We start from the raw sequence: 20081 nt of genomic DNA, 5'->3' as shown, positions 1-20081 counted from the left end.
TGACTGCAAATTCCCGTCACACGGGAGATAAACTTTTTCTCAGGGTAACCTATGGAAAACTGTAACAGAGTAAAGTAGCAAGGCCTCTTAAAGGGCATAACATGTTAAAATGCATTAATATAGGTCCTTGTTATTCAGTGGAGTCAGGTTCCTTTCAATCAGAAAAGAATTTGGCCTGTCACACTGCCAAGTACTCTTTCTTCCTCTTTTCCTTAAAGGAGTTGGTTTACACTCATATCCAGCTGACTACTCATATTTAGTTGCAAACTCTGGGCTGATGGCCATTTCCAGAGAACATTTGGTTTTGTACATATCACTCTTCCTATATGTGTTTTCATAAGCACACCGTATTTTATTATGGAATAAGGATAACAGTACTTGTACCTGAAAAATAAAGGGACTCAGGTAGATTTGATTTTTTTCTCCTTTGGGTCCCATCATATGGTAATTATAAAAAGTTCCTACAGGTAGATGCAAAAAAATAAGGAAGAATTCACAGCTTGGAAAAAACAACCAAAACCATACCTATATGGAAAAAAAAAAAAAAAAAAGTTAATTAAAAAGGAAACATTGTTTCATAGTGAACCGTAGACTGAGTCTCAGAAGACTTGAGTCTGTTTTCCCATTAGTATTTCAAGTGACCTTTGGCTCTTGTTCATCCGCTGAACTGTGTAGTATTGTATTGTCGCTATATTATCATTTTTATTGGCAGTGTATCCAGATTCTTCAGATAATCTGAGCAAGAAAATACCCATGACCCTCAGTTGCCTTCTGAAATACACCCCAAAGTACCTTTAACTATTGAAAATAGTATTCATTTTAAGCCCATTTTTGAGAAAAACAGGATGGATATATTTAATAAAGAAACCAGAATACAGATGTAAACTTGTCCTAATGGCATAAAATCATATAAAGTCAGAATGTGTCCTTTAATGGTGCAGGAATGTGTTTCTAAGGGATACTTAAGAAGTCATTGAAAAGCAAAAAACATTAAAATCTGCATCTAAATTTGCAACTAAAATTCCTTCCATTTTTTTGTGTGTTTTTCAAACAATTTGTGGGTGACATGTTCAACACTATTAAATAAAAATGTGTAAAGCTCACCTTTTAATAAGTCAAAAAATAAAGTAAGTCTAAAAAGTAATAAAGACTAAAAATAAATGATCTCCATGCTGTCTCAAACCCAGTAACTTTATCTGTATATATATAAAACTATATAAAAATATTTCACAAATATATTTATTCCAATCACAATTTTAAAAAATCCCAATGCTATTAGCTGCATTTCTTATAAGCATTCAACATAACAGTGAAACATCATACTTTACATCACTGGAGGGTTTTTTTATTTGCCACTGGAGAATGCTAGTAATAAGTTTTATCTTGTCATTCATTAAAATCTGATGTTTACATTACTTAGAATACTATATGAAAAATTAATGTAAGCTATTCAGGGTGGGATTCATTTTGCCAAAGGCAGGTGTGTTCAGTGTACATACCTATGCTTGAACTGTTCTCCATAAGTTGCCTTCAAAGCCAGTTAATGCAAAAGAGTGGACACTGTTGAGGTGTGACACATCTCATCCCAGTGCAGGACTAAGCATCAGTTCCCCAGGCAAATAAGCAAAGTGCAATTTGAGACACCCCAAGGTACAAAGATACTACTGGCCGACAGATGGGACAAAGAACACCTAAGAGATGTGAGATCTTCTGCAGTAGTAGCTGGAGACTAGGCAGGATACCTTAGAGCCTCTAAAATGGACACTTATTTTAGGCAACCCATATTCAACCTAGGTGTATAGAATAAGTAAAATGGATTACGCACTGGATGTGCTAGTTTCACTGACTGTTAAGAAATGCTAGAATGGCTACTTCAGTTCTAGACATCTTTTTACGTGTTTAAAGTTAGGTGGAAAGAACATCCTCATGAGTTCTAAGGCCATGAAAATAAAGTGAAAATATGATAAATATGTGAATGGTGATTGTCTAGACTAGACCAGATTTATGGCATGAACACTAGCCATATTGCTTTACTTTGTACCTCTGTATATTTTATTGGCTAAAAGCTTACCCCTAACTTTAGATGAGCACAGCCTTATAGCTAAATAAGCAGTTCTCTGTATTCTACTTTAATGCACACAATATTTCTATTCCTTTCTAAGGACAAGTAAGAATATATTATATTGCCTTTCCTAAAGAGACATCTGATATGTCTGCTAGAGACATAATCCACTGAAACCCATAGAAATCTGTCCAAAGGCTTTCCTAGACTTTGTCAGGTGTTGAAATTTAGGTAGTAGCCAAGAGGTTTTCTCGTTTGAATGCTCAAGAACTGTCTAGAAAACTGCATTTTCACTCCTCTGCAATTTTTAAGTTTTTAGGAAATTAGGTCACAGAGCTCCAGTATAGTCTGAAATGCCATGTTTAAAAAAATCTTGCATATGGTTCTTAAGAAGTTAAAATCTCTTCGCAGGATAATGTGCACTTAATAAATGAAGCTATTCTGCCTTTCATGAGTGGGTGGCGGGATCTCATGAGCCCCGTGCTGAGCTGATACCTGACATCTTGTCAGGCTAACAAAACCCCTAGACTGAAGGAATCGGGGGGGGGGGGGGGGGGGGGGGAGGGGGCTGTCAGGAGTTTCCCAGTGCAGAGTTTTGGAGGAAAAGTGAGTGGCAACAGATTCATTTATTCATTTGACCTAAGATCTGCCACACGGAGTGGCCAAGCTTCCCAGCTTCCCATAAGGCCACCCAGCCATGTAACTATGCAGGTTTCAATGGAAGCTCATCAAAAGAAAATAGTATTTCCAAAGCAATTCCATTTTAATAAATCATCAGTTTCCAAGGAAAACTTCTCTTTTGGAAAATTCTCAACCTGGTACTTGTTCACTGCCTGTTAGAAATGTTATTACTCAGTGGTAACATCAGTATTCTATTTCATTTCTCATCAAATATGACCTAGTAGCAAATATCTCCTCCAGTATGTAACATTTCTTTGAATTTATTTACTGTTTCTTAGCCATTCATTGTAAATGGAGGATGATTTAGCAGTATACACAGAAAACAGGTTGTTGGCTAAAAAATGCATCTACTGAAAAGGATAACATCGACAATAATAAGAAAGCTAGTTCATTCTTGTTTAGGGAAATGAGCTAATCATATCATGGGTTATCTCCTACATTGTTTGAGTTATAATTTTGTTGGCATCAGACATAATGATTAAAGGGGGAATTTATGCCTTCTAACCTCTCTCTATAATTGTGCCTATATATGTTTATGACTATAAGGAAAATAGGGAAACTTCCATGAGGCAAGCTCATAATTTGATTTTATAAACATAATGTTCGTATATTGCATGATCAAAAGTGTAAAAATGATGACAACTTATTTGTTCTGGCATGCTACAAAAATGAAACTGTGTGCTCTGGCTTTTATGTTATGTGCTGCGTAAGCATTTATATTTTTCTGAATCTTTCAAAGGATGCAGAAAATCCTGCCAATTTGACCAGTTTTGTGGTGGCATGCAGTATTGGAAACATAACCATTCAGGATCTTCAGGATTATGTGAAGGTTACAATTAAGCATACCAAAATTCAGGTAAAACGAGATTGATTATTCAGATGAACAGGCAAACAGTTTATATATAGCAAAGGCTAAGCATATAGCCTGATTGATTTGGATGGATTTTTAGTAAGGACATAAACTAAAAGGGAAATAAAAACTCTAGAATGAAAACAAATAAGCAAAAAGTAAAAAAAAAAACCCACAAAAAAACCTCTTCCTCGCACATTCCTGCTCTGTATTTATATGAAACGTGTTGATTCTGCCACTCAGAGGCAATTTCTGTGCCAATAACTGTAGGCAAAACCTCTGTTCATGACCACGTTTGTGACCAGTGACCAGAGACACGATTTATTACACTGGAACTTTAGAATTACTTAAATTCTTTGATCAAACATGAATTGTATTGTTAATAGCTCCCCAAGTTATTTTCTTGTTAATGTGGTTTTCAGCAAAGAAAGAATGGACAGGACCATATTGTAAAAAGATGACTACAATTAATTTAGGAAAATACAGACCAAAGGCAACCTTCTGGCACATACTTTTTCAGTTAAAAAACATGCGAGCTTGAGTGTCCTCAGACATGTTGTCAGCAGCTACTGCAAAAGAGACAATAGCACTAGAGAACTTAAGAAAGAAGATGTTAAAATGCAATAGCTAAGTAAATTAAGTGATGAGAACCCAGTTTCTAATTTTCACAGTTTGATTAACTTTCCTGTATTTCATTATAATGATTATTTTAAGGACAGGCAAAACAACCTCCATTTAGGTTCAGCAGGCTTTTGCACATTTTCAAGGCCAGTTATATAAAGGATTCATCAAGAAGTCCTAGGGAAGTGAACAGTAAAAAGTAGTTAGACTCTGTAAAGACGTCATACTCATGGATGACTTTAGTGAGACAATAAAACTTAATTAGTCTGAGGATGTGGAAAAGGAACAGTGCAGAGGAAGAGTGCTCTAGATTTTATAATCTGGGCAGATCTGTCTTTCTAGTGGAGTAAGTTCTAATATGACACAAGAAAAAAAAATTGACAATCCAAATATTGATTCTTCTTCTCATTAAATAAAAAGATAAGGAGTAAAACATCTGTTATAAATGTGTATGTTGATGAGATTTATGTTTGAAGAGGTATACCAAGTCTACTTTTGCATGTCATGTGTTCTTAGGAAGATCCTAAGCCTACCTGTGTCTTCTGGGATATGAACAAAAATGGTAAGTTTAAAAATACCATAGTTTTAAAATTGCTCACTGTCTTAGCCATTTTGCTTCTTAATCAGTCCTTGCAGAATTAGAAGAATTCTTCAGACTGTATCATTTTTTTCTGGTTAGTACAGTTGCTTGTAACAGCAGATGTTAATTATTCTTGTAAAAATACTTTAATGTAAATTTGTTTAACATTTTAAATTCGTAAATTAATTTTCTCTACTTTTCTGTATCTGACAATAGTTTTTCACTGATCTGTCTGTCTGTGCAAATTAAATAGTAATGCCACTCAGACACATGAATGGTTCTTAGCAATACTTTCAACTGGTCATTTTTAAAATGTTGGGTTATTTAGTGGTGAGATTGTGCCTGTTACAAATCTTAAGCTGTTTTTTAATTCTGTGGAAGGTTAGGAACTGCTTTACACAAGTTTCATCTGCCTTGTAAATGGATGACAGTCAGCATGATGAGGTCTCATGTGGAGACACACATTAACAAGGCAGCATTTTAGGCCATTGTTCATTGCTACTGCCTAACCCATGTGTGATGTTACACTCATGCTTTTCATCCTTTGCACAAAATAATTCTCTGGGATGACTTTCCAGTACTTTCTATTTTAGGGATCACTACTGAGATGTTACTCTTCCTTACGATGAAACAGACGGAGTGAGAACTGTCCTTAGCAGTAGTGTATCAGGTGGAGGGGTTTGGTACAGAGTCTTGCAAGAAATAAAATTTAGCATCCAAACTTGTAGTTGAAAGCAGGAAATTCAGACAGAATAACTGAGAAGAATACAGAAAGATAAAAATGAAGGGGGGAAAATCTACTTAGGAAGCTAGTCTTAAGAAACACATTAAAGGAGAAATGCACAGGGAGAAAACTTCTCACTGGCTGCTTGAGTGTGGGAGAGCTTAAAGTGGTTTTGAAACATCTTCACAGTCTTTTGAGAGATTCTGTCTTGAACTGGAGGTACATTTATAGGGCCAGTCAGATAATTTGCTGGATTTTGCCTGGAGTTATGCAAAAAATATCTTTTAGAGTTCAGAGAATATGAACTATTTCACAAAATTAGTTCATATTTTAGCAGGGGAAAATGAAAGAAGAAGTAATCAGAAATACAAATTTTACTTTTTAACATTTAACTTTTAAAGGTAAAATCTTTTTACTTATTTTTCAGCATGGCCTTTTCAGGTGGAGTGAGTAGGGGATAGTTTACTTCATGTTTTTTTCTTAAGACCACAAAAGGTCATTGGGATTATCCACTCTGACCTTCTGCATTACACACTGCAGAGAGGAAGGGTGGGACCGTCTGCTCCTGGGCCATAAATACTTTCATGTGACAGGAGGTATATGAGTAGGAGGAAGGCAGGTGTAGACATCACATCAGTGTAGTAAAAGGGAGTTCTAAAACCATCTTACTGTTGGGTATAACTGAGGTGTGATATAATGCGTGATCCACACATTAGGTCTCACTCATCCCTCATTAACCAAACAGCTCCCTACCTTTATTGTAGCTCTCTGTCTATTGCTTCTGCTCAGTAGTCCATTACTGGGACACTCATCTGGTGTGATTCTCTGCTAGGAAATCTCATACTTGCTTCTGTCCTGATTGTTTTTAATGTTCACCCATTCAATTTGAGAAAGCATTTCTGCATTTGCGCAAGATGAAGTGAGCAATTTGTTTAAAAAGAGGATGACATGAGTTTGTTGGAACATTTCACCTGTTTCATTTCCATAGGTGGCAATGGTGGCTGGAACCCTGCGGGCTGCCAAGTGGACGCCAAGTCCAATGAAAACGAGACAGTTTGCCTATGCAACCACCTCACACACTTCGGGGTCCTAATGGTAGGCAACCTTGCTGTTCACTAAGTTATCTTTCCTAGGAACTGCAGTGCAGTCTTTGTCTTGCATTGAGACAACTCTTGGTTTTGTTACTTGTGTTATTTCTTTTGCACATTATTTTTAATAATGATACATATTTTTCCCCCTTATTGTCATAAAGTTGTCTTTTCATCACAAAATAGCTAGTGATAAGGGTTCAGGAATGAGGTAATGAATAGAATTAGTAATGAAAGTACATTATTATTATTATTATTATGTTCTTTACAAGTGGCTAAATATTATAAAATAAAAAGTAAAATGTGCCCATAAGAGTATTCTAGATTTTGAAAATACTGTGCCACAAAAGACCTGGGGTTGAGACTTCTGAGTGATACCAAAGTACAAATGGCATATTATAACATCCAACTCCAAAGCTGGGACATGGCTGGGTGAAAAAGAAAGTCAGGGACCGTAAAATCAAGGCCCAGTACTAACACTTCCACTAGCAAAACAGAAAAAAATGATCCAAAAGAGTCCTAAGGTGCAGGGAGGGGATCCCTGTCATTTCCCTTAACAATATAATCTGACAAAAATTACCTGAGTGGAGACAGGAGGGTGTAACAAGAGGGAAGTGAATGAGAAAAAAGTCTAGGTAGATTTGAAATTTCAAGATCAGAGAAGTGGGAATTTGTTTGAAAAAAAAAAAAAGTAGGAGAAAAAGTTGAGGTGCTGTTTTCAGAACAAAAAAAAAGAGACTCATATTGTTAGGGAAAACAGTCAGGGAAAGAAAAATGTCTCACAGTCTGTAAAACTGCTAATGAGGATGAAAAGGCAAGGGAACACGATTCCCTTTCATCCCGAGATTAAAGAGGCTAAATTGTCCCTTGGAAATTTAGGTTGCACATCTGACAAGATTTATATTTATCTAATGTCAAAAACTATAAAGTAATACTTTCTTTTGTGAAATGTGTAAACCTGTATTTGCTGTTTTCTAGTAAATGGCTTTAATCAGCTTTGGCAATGCCTTGCAGTATAGGCCATCTGTTGGAAAAAGTGTGCCCACTGAGGGCTGGTACAAAACATTTAACTCTACTCGATCGGAGCCTTAACCAAAGTGTACAGACTGGTTGGCTGAGATAGGTAGAGCATAGCCTTTAGTCTACATATCAAAGAGATGAAAGAGGGAACCATATAGAGCACTTCAGCCTCGTTAGCCTAAGCACCTTATCATTCAGGTGCCTGTAGCAATTTGCACATGTAGTGTTTCTGAGAGAATAACCCAATGTGAAAAAGATGGAATATTGCTATCTTTTCTTAATATTGGGGGGGGGGGGATGTGTATGCTTAGTAATGGGCTGAAACGTTTCTCTCCTGAAATTTGCATTCTTTCGTCTCTAAAACATACTTGCAGAAAAGATGTTTGGTCCTCACCATAGTAACACTCCTAGTGGAAGTATTTGGGTTTTGATTTAACTTGTTGCAGTGACACATAGGACTTAACTGCCCAAGGGAGCTGCATGCACTGACTTTCAGCTTTGGCCTTCCAGACCCTTAATAGAGCTGCTCTCTTCATGCCATGCTGAGATGTAGATATGAAAAAGCCACAAGCTTTTTGTCTTTTTGCAAGTTAAATTGTGGTCTTGTTTCACTTTTTCATCCTCGGAGGGAGAAAAAAAAGGGCTTTCTTTAGGATATGTTCAATGACTCCCTTCTCTTCCCTGAATGCTTTTGTGGCAGTAGGAAATAAGGCAGAAGTTCTTTGAATTTGGGATATGTTCCAATAGTTTTTTACACAGTTTTGACCCTTCTAGTTGCTTTTCTGCTTTAATAATATTTTATTACTTTAATTTAGATATCAAATTATTTTCAAATAACACTCTCATATATATTTAAACTGTCATAGAAGGTTGGGACAGGGTGTAAAAAAACCTGCTCCTTCCTTTTCCTATGAAGAATGGCAAGGTCTGTAGTATTTTGTTCATTTCTTTTTACTAGATAATTTTTCTAGAGACCACAGTGACAGTGACTGTAGAATAGATACCATTATGTGTTAGTATTTGTTCACATTTACTCTACAGTGATATAGATCCAAATATTCTCATTTTTTTCTTGTCCTTAGAAAAGGAAATAGCACTGGCATTTATTCTCAGATGGTACTATGTGGCAATTACAGTTGGACAGAAAACTGGAAAAAAAATCCTCAGAATGTTCCTGCTTCATTTCCAATTTTTTTTCTAAGTGTTGTGTTTGTCACTATTTTTGCTGACCAATTCTATTTATAACTGTAGTTTGCATGTCAAAACAGACCTTAAAACCAAAAACCAGTATCTTACCCTTGGTTTCACCCATAGATTATTAGCTACATTGGCTCTTACAAACTTTTAATAATGAGAAGTGATGTCAGAAACTCCCCAGAATATTGTATGAATGTTGCAAAATGTTTCAGTATGAAAACTTTTAAATGAGTTGCCTAAATCTTACATCTTCTTAAAGAGAGTTGTCTATAAGCAACAGAACTAAAAAGTTTGAAAAGGAGAGATTTTTCCAGAGAAGGATGTTTGAATTCCTGGTACTGAATTGTAAGGATCAGTATCAGGCTCTGTCTATCTGCTGATCCCAGCAGTTATAGTACTTGAAGCACAATGTTTTGAAGAGCTATGGGAAGGAAGTGAGAGGTGTAACTATAGACTGAGTATACTCAGTAAACATGAACCCTAATGTCAGGATTATAGTGCTATTGCCAAAGCATTGTTGAGTTTTACTCAACTGATCACCAAGAGTGTAGTGCTCATGGAAAAGGTGTTTGCTATAACTGATGCCTCTTCCTCCTCTCTCATGTAGGACCTTCAAAGAACCGTTACACAAATAGACCCACAGAATACCAAGGTCCTCACCTTTATCACTTACATAGGCTGTGGGATATCTGCTATATTTTCAGCTGCAACTCTTCTGACATATATTGCATTTGAGTAAGTATTAGTTCTGTGAAAAACATCACAAAGGAAGTACCTGTATGTGATAAGATGAATTAGTTATATTATTAGTGCAGTTTATTTGTTTAGAAAGGGAAATCTATGTTTTAATTTAAAAAAACAAACAAACAAACAAAAAAACCCCTCCATAACCATGGTCACATGTTGCAAGTGGAAATTTTTTTCACGGGGATGCAAGTTCAGACTCTTTCCCCCTGTTTCCAATGTGTTGTGCTGCTCAGGCCTGAGAATAAGACTAGCATGTCTCAAATTTTTCTCTCTGGGGAGTACAATATCCTCTAGATTCTGAATATCTATGTATTGTTTTAAAGTCTGCAACCATGCTTTATGTAAAAACAAAACTTGCCTGTGTGAGCATAACAAGTCCTCAGAATAAAAAGATAAATTTCCAGCTCCTAGAACCCTTCAAAAAGAAGTGGGAAGAGAAGTAAAATGAAGATAAACTGTGAAGTGTTACAGCAGTTTCAACAGCAGTCCCTACTGAAATGTGAAAGTGACTCAAGAGAATGCAAAAGTTTTGAAGTGACGGTTCTGTGAACAGTGAAAAGAGAAAATGAAGTCATGTCAACACAAAGGAACCATTCTGCCTGTAACAGGACAGGACAGAGTAGCTGCTAAAGAAATGCAGCTTGATGGGGGGGCAGACACAAAGGGGGTTTTCGAGTTCTAAATAACTCCAGTGACTGCATTCCTATTGCATTACCTATGGTATAGTGTTCTGGTCCAAGATGGCAGAAGTTGTTGGCTTGCCTCTCAGTTCGTACATTTCAATGTATATCAGTTACAGAAAAATGGACTTGATCTTTATTCTTTCTAAGATCCTATTGAAAAAATCAAAACCAAAAAACGCAAACAGAAAGCAACATGCACTGGACAATATATGCCAGAAATTAAGCAAAATTTACATATAAAATAATCAGAGATGACCTTCTGGTCAGCTGTATTTTGAAAGCTTTCTTTTCATTTTCTTCAGTTTTCATTTGAAGTATAAGACACTTTGTACTACATTTAAGTTGAATGTTTTTTAATAATAAATCAGTTGCTAAAATATTGTCACAGTTAATTAGCTCATTAAGGACCCAAAGAAGTGTAACTTTCCCACCATACACAACCAAAGGCTTCAGCAATTTCACACAGAGGTACACATCCCTATACCTTATTGCCACAAAAACATACAGTTAGGAGGAAGTTCCCTGTGTTTTTATTTACTTTGTAAACTAGTAAACCCAGCTGCTGTATGTGGCTTGAGTGGTAGAAGCCAATTAATCATATGCACCTGTATTTCTCTCATTAGGAAGTTGCGAAGAGATTATCCATCCAAAATCCTGATGAATTTGAGCACAGCCCTGCTCTTTCTTAACCTGATCTTCTTGCTTGATGGTTGGATTGCATCGTTTGACATAGACGGCCTCTGCATTGCTGTAGCTGCACTTTTGCACTTTTTTCTTTTGGCCACCTTTACATGGATGGGACTAGAAGCTGTTCATATGTACATTGCTCTAGTGAAAGTGTTCAACACATATATACGGCGATACATACTGAAGTTTTGCATCATTGGCTGGGGTGAGTTCAGCAGATGCAGTATTTACCTAGCATGTATTTTGAAATGATGCTATATGAAAGCTCTCTATCACAAATGCAGAGAAGAATCAAAATCTGCATGGTGTTTCCTTCCCTCTACCCCATGGCAGTGCCGGCATGCAGCCAGCCCTCTCTGTCACTGAGTTCCCCTGGGTAATTCCATGCAAATACACCATAACTGGCACTCTCCACCTGGAGCAGCTCGCAGCCTGAGGAGGAGCAGAGACACCAGATAAACCGGTCTTACATTCCAAAGGGGCCAGAACTGGAGATGGGAAATGTTAGTGTCATATCAGAGATGGAGAACCATGGCACACAATTAATTCAGAAACTTACTACAAAGCCTATGAGGATCTTTGCATTGGCTTTCAAAAAGCTTTCAATCCATCTTAAAGTTTCTTCCCAGCAAGTACAAAGCCTATGGCAGAATCAGAACCAACCAAAAGTTCCTGAGCTTCAGCACAGTGTTTATACCACAGAGAGATCCTGCCTGCCCTAAGCAGGACTGAAGTGGAAAATGTAATACTGAAAAATAACTGTGAGGCTTGGGCAGCAAGGCTTTTATTCTTCATTATTTTTCTGTATCAGGAATCTGTGCCTTCTGCCTGAATGCACATATTGTGTTTGAAATAATACAACACAATACAAAACCATTAACCTCATGGCTAGAGCACTGACCTCAGTCCAGCTGATAATTGATGTCTTTCCATTGGCAACTAGCATCCTCTTTGGCAACCTCAGCAGAGGACAAGGACTGAGTGGTCGGAAAAGCAAATTAACCTCTTCCCCTTTGAATCTGTTTTGTCATAGAAAGGATAAGACATGTAAATAAGGCATGTCAGGAAACGTACATTTCTTTTGTGTAAGCTGTACCACTCTACATAGAGTTCTCTTCCACATAGTTGTCTATTTTCCCAAAATATTCCCTTTTCCTTCTTATCAAAAAGTAGAAATTTTGCTTCATTTTTTGGGAGACACATGTAAGTGAAGGATATATAATGCTGTAGAAAAAGAGAAGACATTTACAGTTGAGGGAAGCAGTGGAGAAATTACAGGTTCAAGTTCATGTTACCCAGTTCCCCAGCCTAATCAAATGACATTAGCATCCCTGAAAAACATCCAAAAAACATCCCTCCATTAGATCTTGGTTTTGTAATTGTTTGTTAATCTTCTCACTATATTATGAGAACCTGTGTGCAATTGCAACTTTAACTTTGGGTAATTAATGGAGATTACATCACATACTAATATATCATTTTGTACCTTAGAAATCATTATGAGGCTTATTCCTTAATGCCCATTAAGTGCTTTGACAGTTTATACATTTGTACTGTTTGAAAAATTGTTTCCTTGTACTTCTCTGTGCAGTTTTCTGACATAGATCTATCTCAGGATACCTTGTACTAAAGCAATAGGGATGGAGATATCAATAATTGAGATTTGCATGGTAATTTTGAAGGTTTAGGAGACTTGAAAGCAAACTGCAAGTTTTCTTGTGTTACAGGTTTGCCAGCTGTGGTGATAGCAATTGTTTTGGCAAGTGCTAATACAAATGCAAGTCTTGTTTATGGCAAAGAGTTATATGGCAAAGATGCTAATGGGCAAGGAGGAGATGACTTGTGAGTATTTCATTTAATCTCTTAAAATTTAGCATTTGCAATCTGCAGGAAAAAAATAGCATATTCAAATTGCTATGGAAAAGTCAGAGGTGCATTAAACAAGCAAAGTAGGCAAAATCATCTTCTAAATTATTGGAAACTGAAGTGTGAAGAAGGCTATAAGAAAAATGGAGGGAAATCTGCATTACCCAATGCCAGGTACAAACACTCCTCTGGCAAAAGAATGTTCAGAAGTTTTGACATGAAAATAAAATAAAAATACCTGTTTTGGTTTATCTTAAAAGACAGCTATGTCTTCTAGGTAAGAGCAAAGAAAGAAGTAGTATACAAATAGCCTCCTTCGTAAATAAACCAGGCTTTTGTCATTGTAGTTCAATAGCTTTCCATGTTCTTCTCTTGATGTCCAGATAATAATCTCCAAATGCCAAAATTACTGTCACTTCATTTTCTGTTACTTGCCTGAAAAAGCTTCATCATGATAAGTAAAAGGTCATTCTGTATTTTTATTACAGTATCATGCAAAGCATTCCAGCCATCTGTTGCTAGAGGAATAAGCTAGCTCTCTCACATGGCTGTCAAATGGCTACCAAAGGACTACCTGTCCTGCTTCTTTTCCAGAGATGTATGAGTTCTTTTATAGCTCAAGTGGCAGAAACTTGAGATTTTGACACTGAAGATCCAAGTTTATCCATTCTGTTACTAAAGCATCCTGTGCTTCACACAGGTGAAAGTTGTGAAGCTACTCATACTGAGTCTAAACTTACCATGATGAGATAGCAGTTCCTACAGCTTGTATCTGAGGTCAGATTTCCTTTTTAATCAGTGTTAACTAAAATATGGTACCACCTTCAGATTTCTGACATGATAATACTATGGACCATAGTCACTTAAGATGCCACTGGGCTTCATCCTATTTACAAACAGAAAATAGACAAAGGTTTCATCTTAAAGTTTAGGTCTGCATCAGTGGTATCAGACATAGGGTGATTTTCCTCGTGGTCATATAAATGAATGGAGGATAGTTTGCATTATCTAAAAATGATCATATTTTCATATTTTTTACAGCTGCTGGATCAAAAATGAAGTTGTATTTTATGTGACCTGTGCGGGCTACTTTGGAATCATGTTTCTCATGAACGTTGCCATGTTTATTGTGGTGATGGTGCAGATCTGTGGGAGGAATGGGAAAAGAACTAATCGGAGCCTGAAGGAAGAGATTCTAAGGAACCTCCGTAGCGTGGTCAGCCTGACCTTCCTCCTGGGCATGACATGGGGCTTTGCCTTTTTTGCCTGGGGCCCCTTAACTCTTCCTTTCCTGTACCTCTTCTCAATTTTCAATTCATTGCAAGGTAAGCTGAATTGCTATTCCGTGAACAAATAATATTTGAGCTATAGCTGATCTGAGACATTTTATGTTCAGTCAGTTTACTAGAGAACTCAGATCCCTAGTTGATATTAAACCATCATTAGTTTCCCTTTACGTGGAATAATGATACCAACTACATATGGGTTGAATATCTTCGCTATTTTAATTACTGTTTCAAGGCCTTTTCCATAAAATGCACTGTTATTATAAATAGCGCTGTTCCTAACTGAATCTGCAGTGCTCTCTGTTGAGATAGATTCTGTATGACCTTCAGCATTTCCTTTCACTGATTATAACAAATATAGGAAGCTTCTGTCCTGAATTTATTCCTGTAGGGAATCTGCAAAGCTTATAACTGTTTCATGAAGGCATGAGAAGCTAATAAAACAAAACTCAGCCCTGTTTCAGTGTGAAGAGATGGCACAGAGATACGGGGTATTCTTTGGTTCTGTAAGGAAAATCCAATGACTGTTATAGTCAGCTTATTTTCATTTCCTTCACTGAAGTTTTGAATATTTTAATTTTATGACATAGTTCATCCTTCTGAAAAATGCTGTAAATTGTAATCAGTTATAAATTACAGAAATGTATAGCTGACATTTAAAAGAATTTCAGCTCAGAGCTGAAATTTGCATATGTACCAAATGACATAAGAATCTCCACCTCCACTTGCCCTACCCACTAATAAAGAACAACGAAAAATGTAACAAAAAGAAAAAACTCAAGAAGGTCATTGAAAGGGCAGGTGCTATACTACACATACTGATACAAAAAATAAATTTCCCTGGAAAAAAAAACCATAACTGAAAATGAACCCAAGGATGTCAATGGAGGAGCATGTGTTATGCCACACAAATATTGAGCTAAAAAACAAATCTCCCAGGGTCAGCAAAATGTCTTGCCTCTGTGGAAAAAGTACCTAATGTTACACTGTGTAGATTTTATCTGTTACAGTTGAGATGTATTTACTGCGCTAAAAGATTTATTGAGCTTTCGTGGAAAGAGAATAATGTTGTGGGTTTTGGTTTGGTTCAGTTTCAACCTAAAATGCTAGGCAACATGGCAAAAATTGTTTGGATGTAGTGTTCTTGCTAAAGACTTTTTTTTCCAAAGGACACATTCTGATACTCCCCTAGCAGCATAATGAAGTATTTGCTGCAGTGTGTCTGTGTTAGAAATTCAGAAGGGCCTAGAGAGATTAGAAGTATGGGAAGAATATGAGAAAAGATTAAAACTCTGAAAAGCAGGCCAAGGATCAAATTGAACAAGTTCTCTGTAACCAGAATTTCCAGCACCATCAATTACATTTCTATGTGCAGAGTACTGACCACCACTGCTTAAGTCTCTGTGGGGTAATAGCACTGTTCAATGGAAAATGAGTATTTGGAAGGCAGTTCAGTCAGAAAATAAAACTGAAAAACCTGAGGAGCAAATGAAAAAAGGAGTGATGAACTTTTCACAGATTGTGGTAGCAATGATGACACAGTATATGCTCAGGCACGTCATATGAAGCACAGGAAGATAACAATTCCATATCTGAAAATGCTTATTGCTGTGTCAGAGAGAGCAAAGCCAAAGAAACAAGGAAGAGGATGTTTAAAATCACATATAACTGGTGCAGTGCACATGGAACAGTAAGGGAGTGGAATGAAACAAAGAAAAAAACGAGGATTTGTACCAGGAAGCATTTCCAAGCAGCAAAAAGCAGTTCAGTATGGCAAGTCTTTCGTCAGTATTAGCATGACCTTAATTATCAAGGCCTCAGTAAACATGTTTATTCTCTCTCAAGTTTTAGTTTTTGAAAACTGCACAAGCTATACCAGCAACCTCCATCAACTGTTTTTTCTGCACTGGCAATGGAAAAGTAAATTGCAACAACTACTGGTGTTACTGTACATTGCTATTTCATCTACATAGGAAATTATTATTCTCTCTTTGATGCTCAGAGAAAAAAATCTGGGAACATCTCTTTTTTGGCTGCTCATTTTATACATATGCCTGGGCAAGCCAAATACTTTCAAGTCAGAGCCAAGCCAGAGCCAAGCCTAGGGTCTGATTTGGCCCTGGGAAACAAAATCAAAGCTGTATTACTAAAGCACATTGTAAACTTAATGAATAATGAAATACAGAGAAAAAAACTTTGGAGACCAAGCCCAAACAGGGCAAAGTACTTAATGCAGTACATTTGTTTTGTATTACTAGAGACATACGCATTTTCTTTTTTAACCATTCAGACTGTTATTTAAACCATTCCAAACATTCACCACAATTTATTTAAGCATCAATTTAGTAACTGTGTGCTGTGCACAAGTCCTAAGAAGTACTTTGGGCCACAGACAACTGCATATCTCTAAGCCTGTAAGAGCTGCTAGTGATTGCATTGGAATGACTCTGTGCTTGAAAAAATCACACACAGAAATACTTCACTAAATGCAAACACAGTAACTGTAATGCTACAGAGTTTGCATATGGGATGTATTAAGGTATGTTTGCCTTTCTTAACATGTGCTTTTCCTTTTTTTTCCCCATCAGCTCTTGAAAAATTTTGCAAAAACAGTGTTGCATGACACAACTTTACCTAAAGTTAACTGATCTCAGTGGTCTCAGCCTGGCCTTGTTCTATAAACAAATAGAAGTCCAGTTCGGTGCCATGCATCCATGCAAAATCAGACGTCAGCACTTTGGAGGAGAGAGGATAATTTTATGCTCCAAAGCATTTTTTTTCCAAGCTATACTCTGCCATTGTGTTCTACCAGCTGAAACACAGTAGGCATTAGTGTACAGAGCTATTCATGATGACCATAAAGAAACAATTTTAGAGGATGGCACTTAACCACATTTGCCCGCATTATGTAGCATTTATTCATGTTTAAGATATAATCATGAGGGATTTGGCAGTAACATTTTGCCATCAGGTGTTCAGCCTCAGGTTGGCTTTCTCCCAGGGAATAAGAGTAAAACAAGAACAGGCCAAGCTGGAGAATGGCAGAAGATTCCACAGCCAGTGCCTGCCTGGGAAGAGCCAGGAGCATATGAGATTTCCAGCTTCTATATATAGCTCCAAAGTATCTCTGTAGAATGATGAAATTATACCATATACCCAGTTAAGACCTTCTTTACCACATGGTAGATGCTTGTCTTCTGTCTTGAAAATAAAGATTATACAATTACATGAGAAAAATGAACAAAACATTCTACAAAAACATTTTTAGAAGCATTTATTACGATTGCATGCACAAACCAAGTAATTTTCTTCAGAACTAAGTAGCTGGACACCTAATTAATACTTGTGAACATATCCTTACCATTTTCATAATCACTTCAAGTACATGCATGTGATGCACATAAATCCAAGTGTGCTTTTTCAGGGCACTCTTTAGTGCCAATTACAAGGCTTATGGTTTTAAGAGAATACAACCCACAGTTCAGTAAATAGAGAACAGGAGGAGATAAAATATCTCCTTGCTAATATAATAGTGTCTGTATTTACTGTGCAGTCTGGCTCTTGCAGTCCTGTTGGGCTCAAAATATTTATTTGGTTCAAAGACAAAACCTTTTAATTATTTTCTTCTAAGCCAAAAAAATAATTAAAAGATCCACACTTGTCTGGATCTAAATCAACAGTGTCGATAAAAGGAGTCCTATCCTCTTTCTTCTGATATCCCAGACACTTACATAGCAGATAGAGGATGGGAAGACTTTAATTAATTTCCATATCTCTTCAGTAAGGCATGGATGACTCTAACAAAACTCTAGGATTATTTACCTTTGCTTGTACTTCATAGTCTTTTGTTAGCAGACTTTAGTTAATCTGTTTATCTATGTATTAATACGTGCTTCATTTGCTGTCTTTTTGCTTTTGTTGCAGGTTTGTTCATATTTGTATTCCATTGTGCTATGAAAGAAAATGTGCAGAAACAATGGAGGAGGCATCTCTGCTGTGGCCGATTCCGGCTGGCAGACAATTCAGGTAAAAGCAATTCACAGCTCCCCTCCTTAGGTGCTGTAGTAGTGCATAAAAGCCCAGGTGAACAGCTTGCTATGTTGTTTTTAATATAATACAACATGAGCCAAAGATGTGGAAAAATGGATTAATCATAGGTTGTCACTTCAGTACTAACAATTGCCAAGGGACTTTTCAGATATCACTTCATAAAAATTCTCACATTTTCTCTTTGAGTTTTCCACTGAAGGCAGCTGGTAAATTTTGTAGTGCTATAAGCATGGTTTTGGAAGGCTCTTTGGACCCTGGGAAAAAAAAAAAAAAAAAAAAAAAAAATCAAATAAAGATCCAGAGATTTAAACTCTGTCATTCAAAAGCCAATATTATTCCTTTTCTCCTATATTACAGTATGTTGACTGAATTGTGTGGACTGTTAGATTGATGTAGCAGCAGTTCTTAAAAGGCAGATAGAAACACTCTGACTTCTCTTGCTTTTATCTTTGCCTTTTCAAACTGTTTTGTCCTTCACCATATAATTCAGAGCGATCATTAGAGACTCAAAAACATAGAAAATTCCTTTAGCAGAAGCCTGATGACATTCCACAATTGAAGTTCATCTTTATCTGTAACTCTCAGATAGAAAGGAAGGCAGTTGATTTGGACACTTATACGTGCAAGACTTGGGGCACTGAGTTTGCAGTCTCCCACACCTTTGGCCACCTCGGATGGCATTATACTCCTGTGTTTAGGCAGCTTGATCTTGCTTTGCTCTCTGATGTAATAATATTGGGCCATATAATTCTTGCTCGTATGGTTCTTGCTGAGTGACCAGGGTTGAAATCTACAGTTGATATAAGGTGGTGTAATCTTATTGCCTAGTAAAGTAAACCAGTCTATCCTGGATAATAATAGTGCTCCAAACACCCTTGTGTCCTTTTTCTCTTGGCATCCAATGTTTCAAGGTTTTAAGTAACTGCTTTGCTGTCAAGACTTGTACACTACAAAACATTTATGCTTTCAGTTTGTAGTAAGATAACATGATTCGTGATTTCAAAGAGTTAATTAGGAAAAGGGTATTTGTTCTGATCCTGCATCCAGATTGTTTCATATGTTTAGTTTCTGTGTGGTTCATGCTTTAACTCCTGAACTGGAAAACACAGATGGATCAAATTATTTCCAGATTTTTATGCTGCTGTTGGGCAGCTTGTGGGTATGATAGAAATAAAAACCTGAAGGTTCTGAGTACTTCAGTGGTATAGTTTATGTACTGTCATTACACCTAGCATTAACCAGTCCATCCCCACCGGCTGGTTTTATTCTCCATGAACCTGACACAGTTTCCTGGCAGAGCAGTGCAATATAAGCCAAATGTGAACTTGCATACCTATCTAATTGAAGTGTACTTTAGGGCATGCAATGATAAAGCAAAGACAAGTGAAAAGCGAAGACAAACAAGCGAAAGCCTTGCAACACTGCCATAGCTAAATCAGAGAAACAGTAACCTATACCCTAGCAATGATTTAGGATAAAATATTTGTCTTGATTTAACCCAGGGCTAAAGTGGCCAATGTGTTTTTGGTTTGGACTTCTATTCCATTTTGTGAATTTAATTGCAGTACAGTGAATAAAGGCAAGACTAAGGTGTGAAACTGCCTGTACTACCTGCAAGTATGTGATGCAAAAGTAGTTAGATACGTTTATTATTAGAACCCTTGTGATGAGTTTTCCAGTGTCAATTTCCCTCAGTAAGTTTATTTGTATTATTTATTTTGTTTAATTTGGGAAGTTGTTCCAGTATAAGAGGCTATTGTGTTAATGGTTCAGACAAAACTCTTCAAATAACTAAAAACTACTAAATAACCATTATTATTCATTAATAGTGCACCAATGTGCTAAACTCTAGAACAAGAAGTGCAGACCCACTAGTATGTAGTATTTGCCTCAGCAGATGAAGCCCTCAAATGATAAAACCACTGTAAATGCATCTATC

General features: G+C 36.8%; 1 protein-coding gene across 5 annotated transcripts in view; it reads left to right on the top strand.

The window, feature by feature from the left end:
• Positions 1 to 20081, top strand: part of ADGRG6 (adhesion G protein-coupled receptor G6) — a 112261-nt gene that overhangs the window by 83514 nt on the left and 8666 nt on the right. For all 5 annotated transcript variants that reach the window (XM_040598810.1, XM_040598809.1, XM_040598806.1 and 2 more), the window contains 8 exons: positions 3483 to 3599; positions 4731 to 4776; positions 6507 to 6613; positions 9431 to 9558; positions 10877 to 11145; positions 12668 to 12782; positions 13848 to 14131; positions 18017 to 18118. In XM_040598810.1, coding sequence (XP_040454744.1) covers positions 3483 to 3599; positions 4731 to 4776; positions 6507 to 6613; positions 9431 to 9558; positions 10877 to 11145; positions 12668 to 12782; positions 13848 to 14131; positions 18017 to 18118 — 1168 coding nt within the window. The remainder of the gene's footprint in view (positions 1 to 3482; positions 3600 to 4730; positions 4777 to 6506; positions 6614 to 9430; positions 9559 to 10876; positions 11146 to 12667; positions 12783 to 13847; positions 14132 to 18016; positions 18119 to 20081) is intronic.

Source organism: Falco naumanni, chromosome 6, assembly GCF_017639655.2.
Source record: "Falco naumanni isolate bFalNau1 chromosome 6, bFalNau1.pat, whole genome shotgun sequence".
In the NCBI taxonomy this organism is placed as follows: Eukaryota; Metazoa; Chordata; class Aves; order Falconiformes; family Falconidae; genus Falco; species Falco naumanni.
The sequence above is the reverse complement of the archived record's forward strand: the minus strand, read 5'-3'. Positions and strand labels throughout refer to the sequence as shown.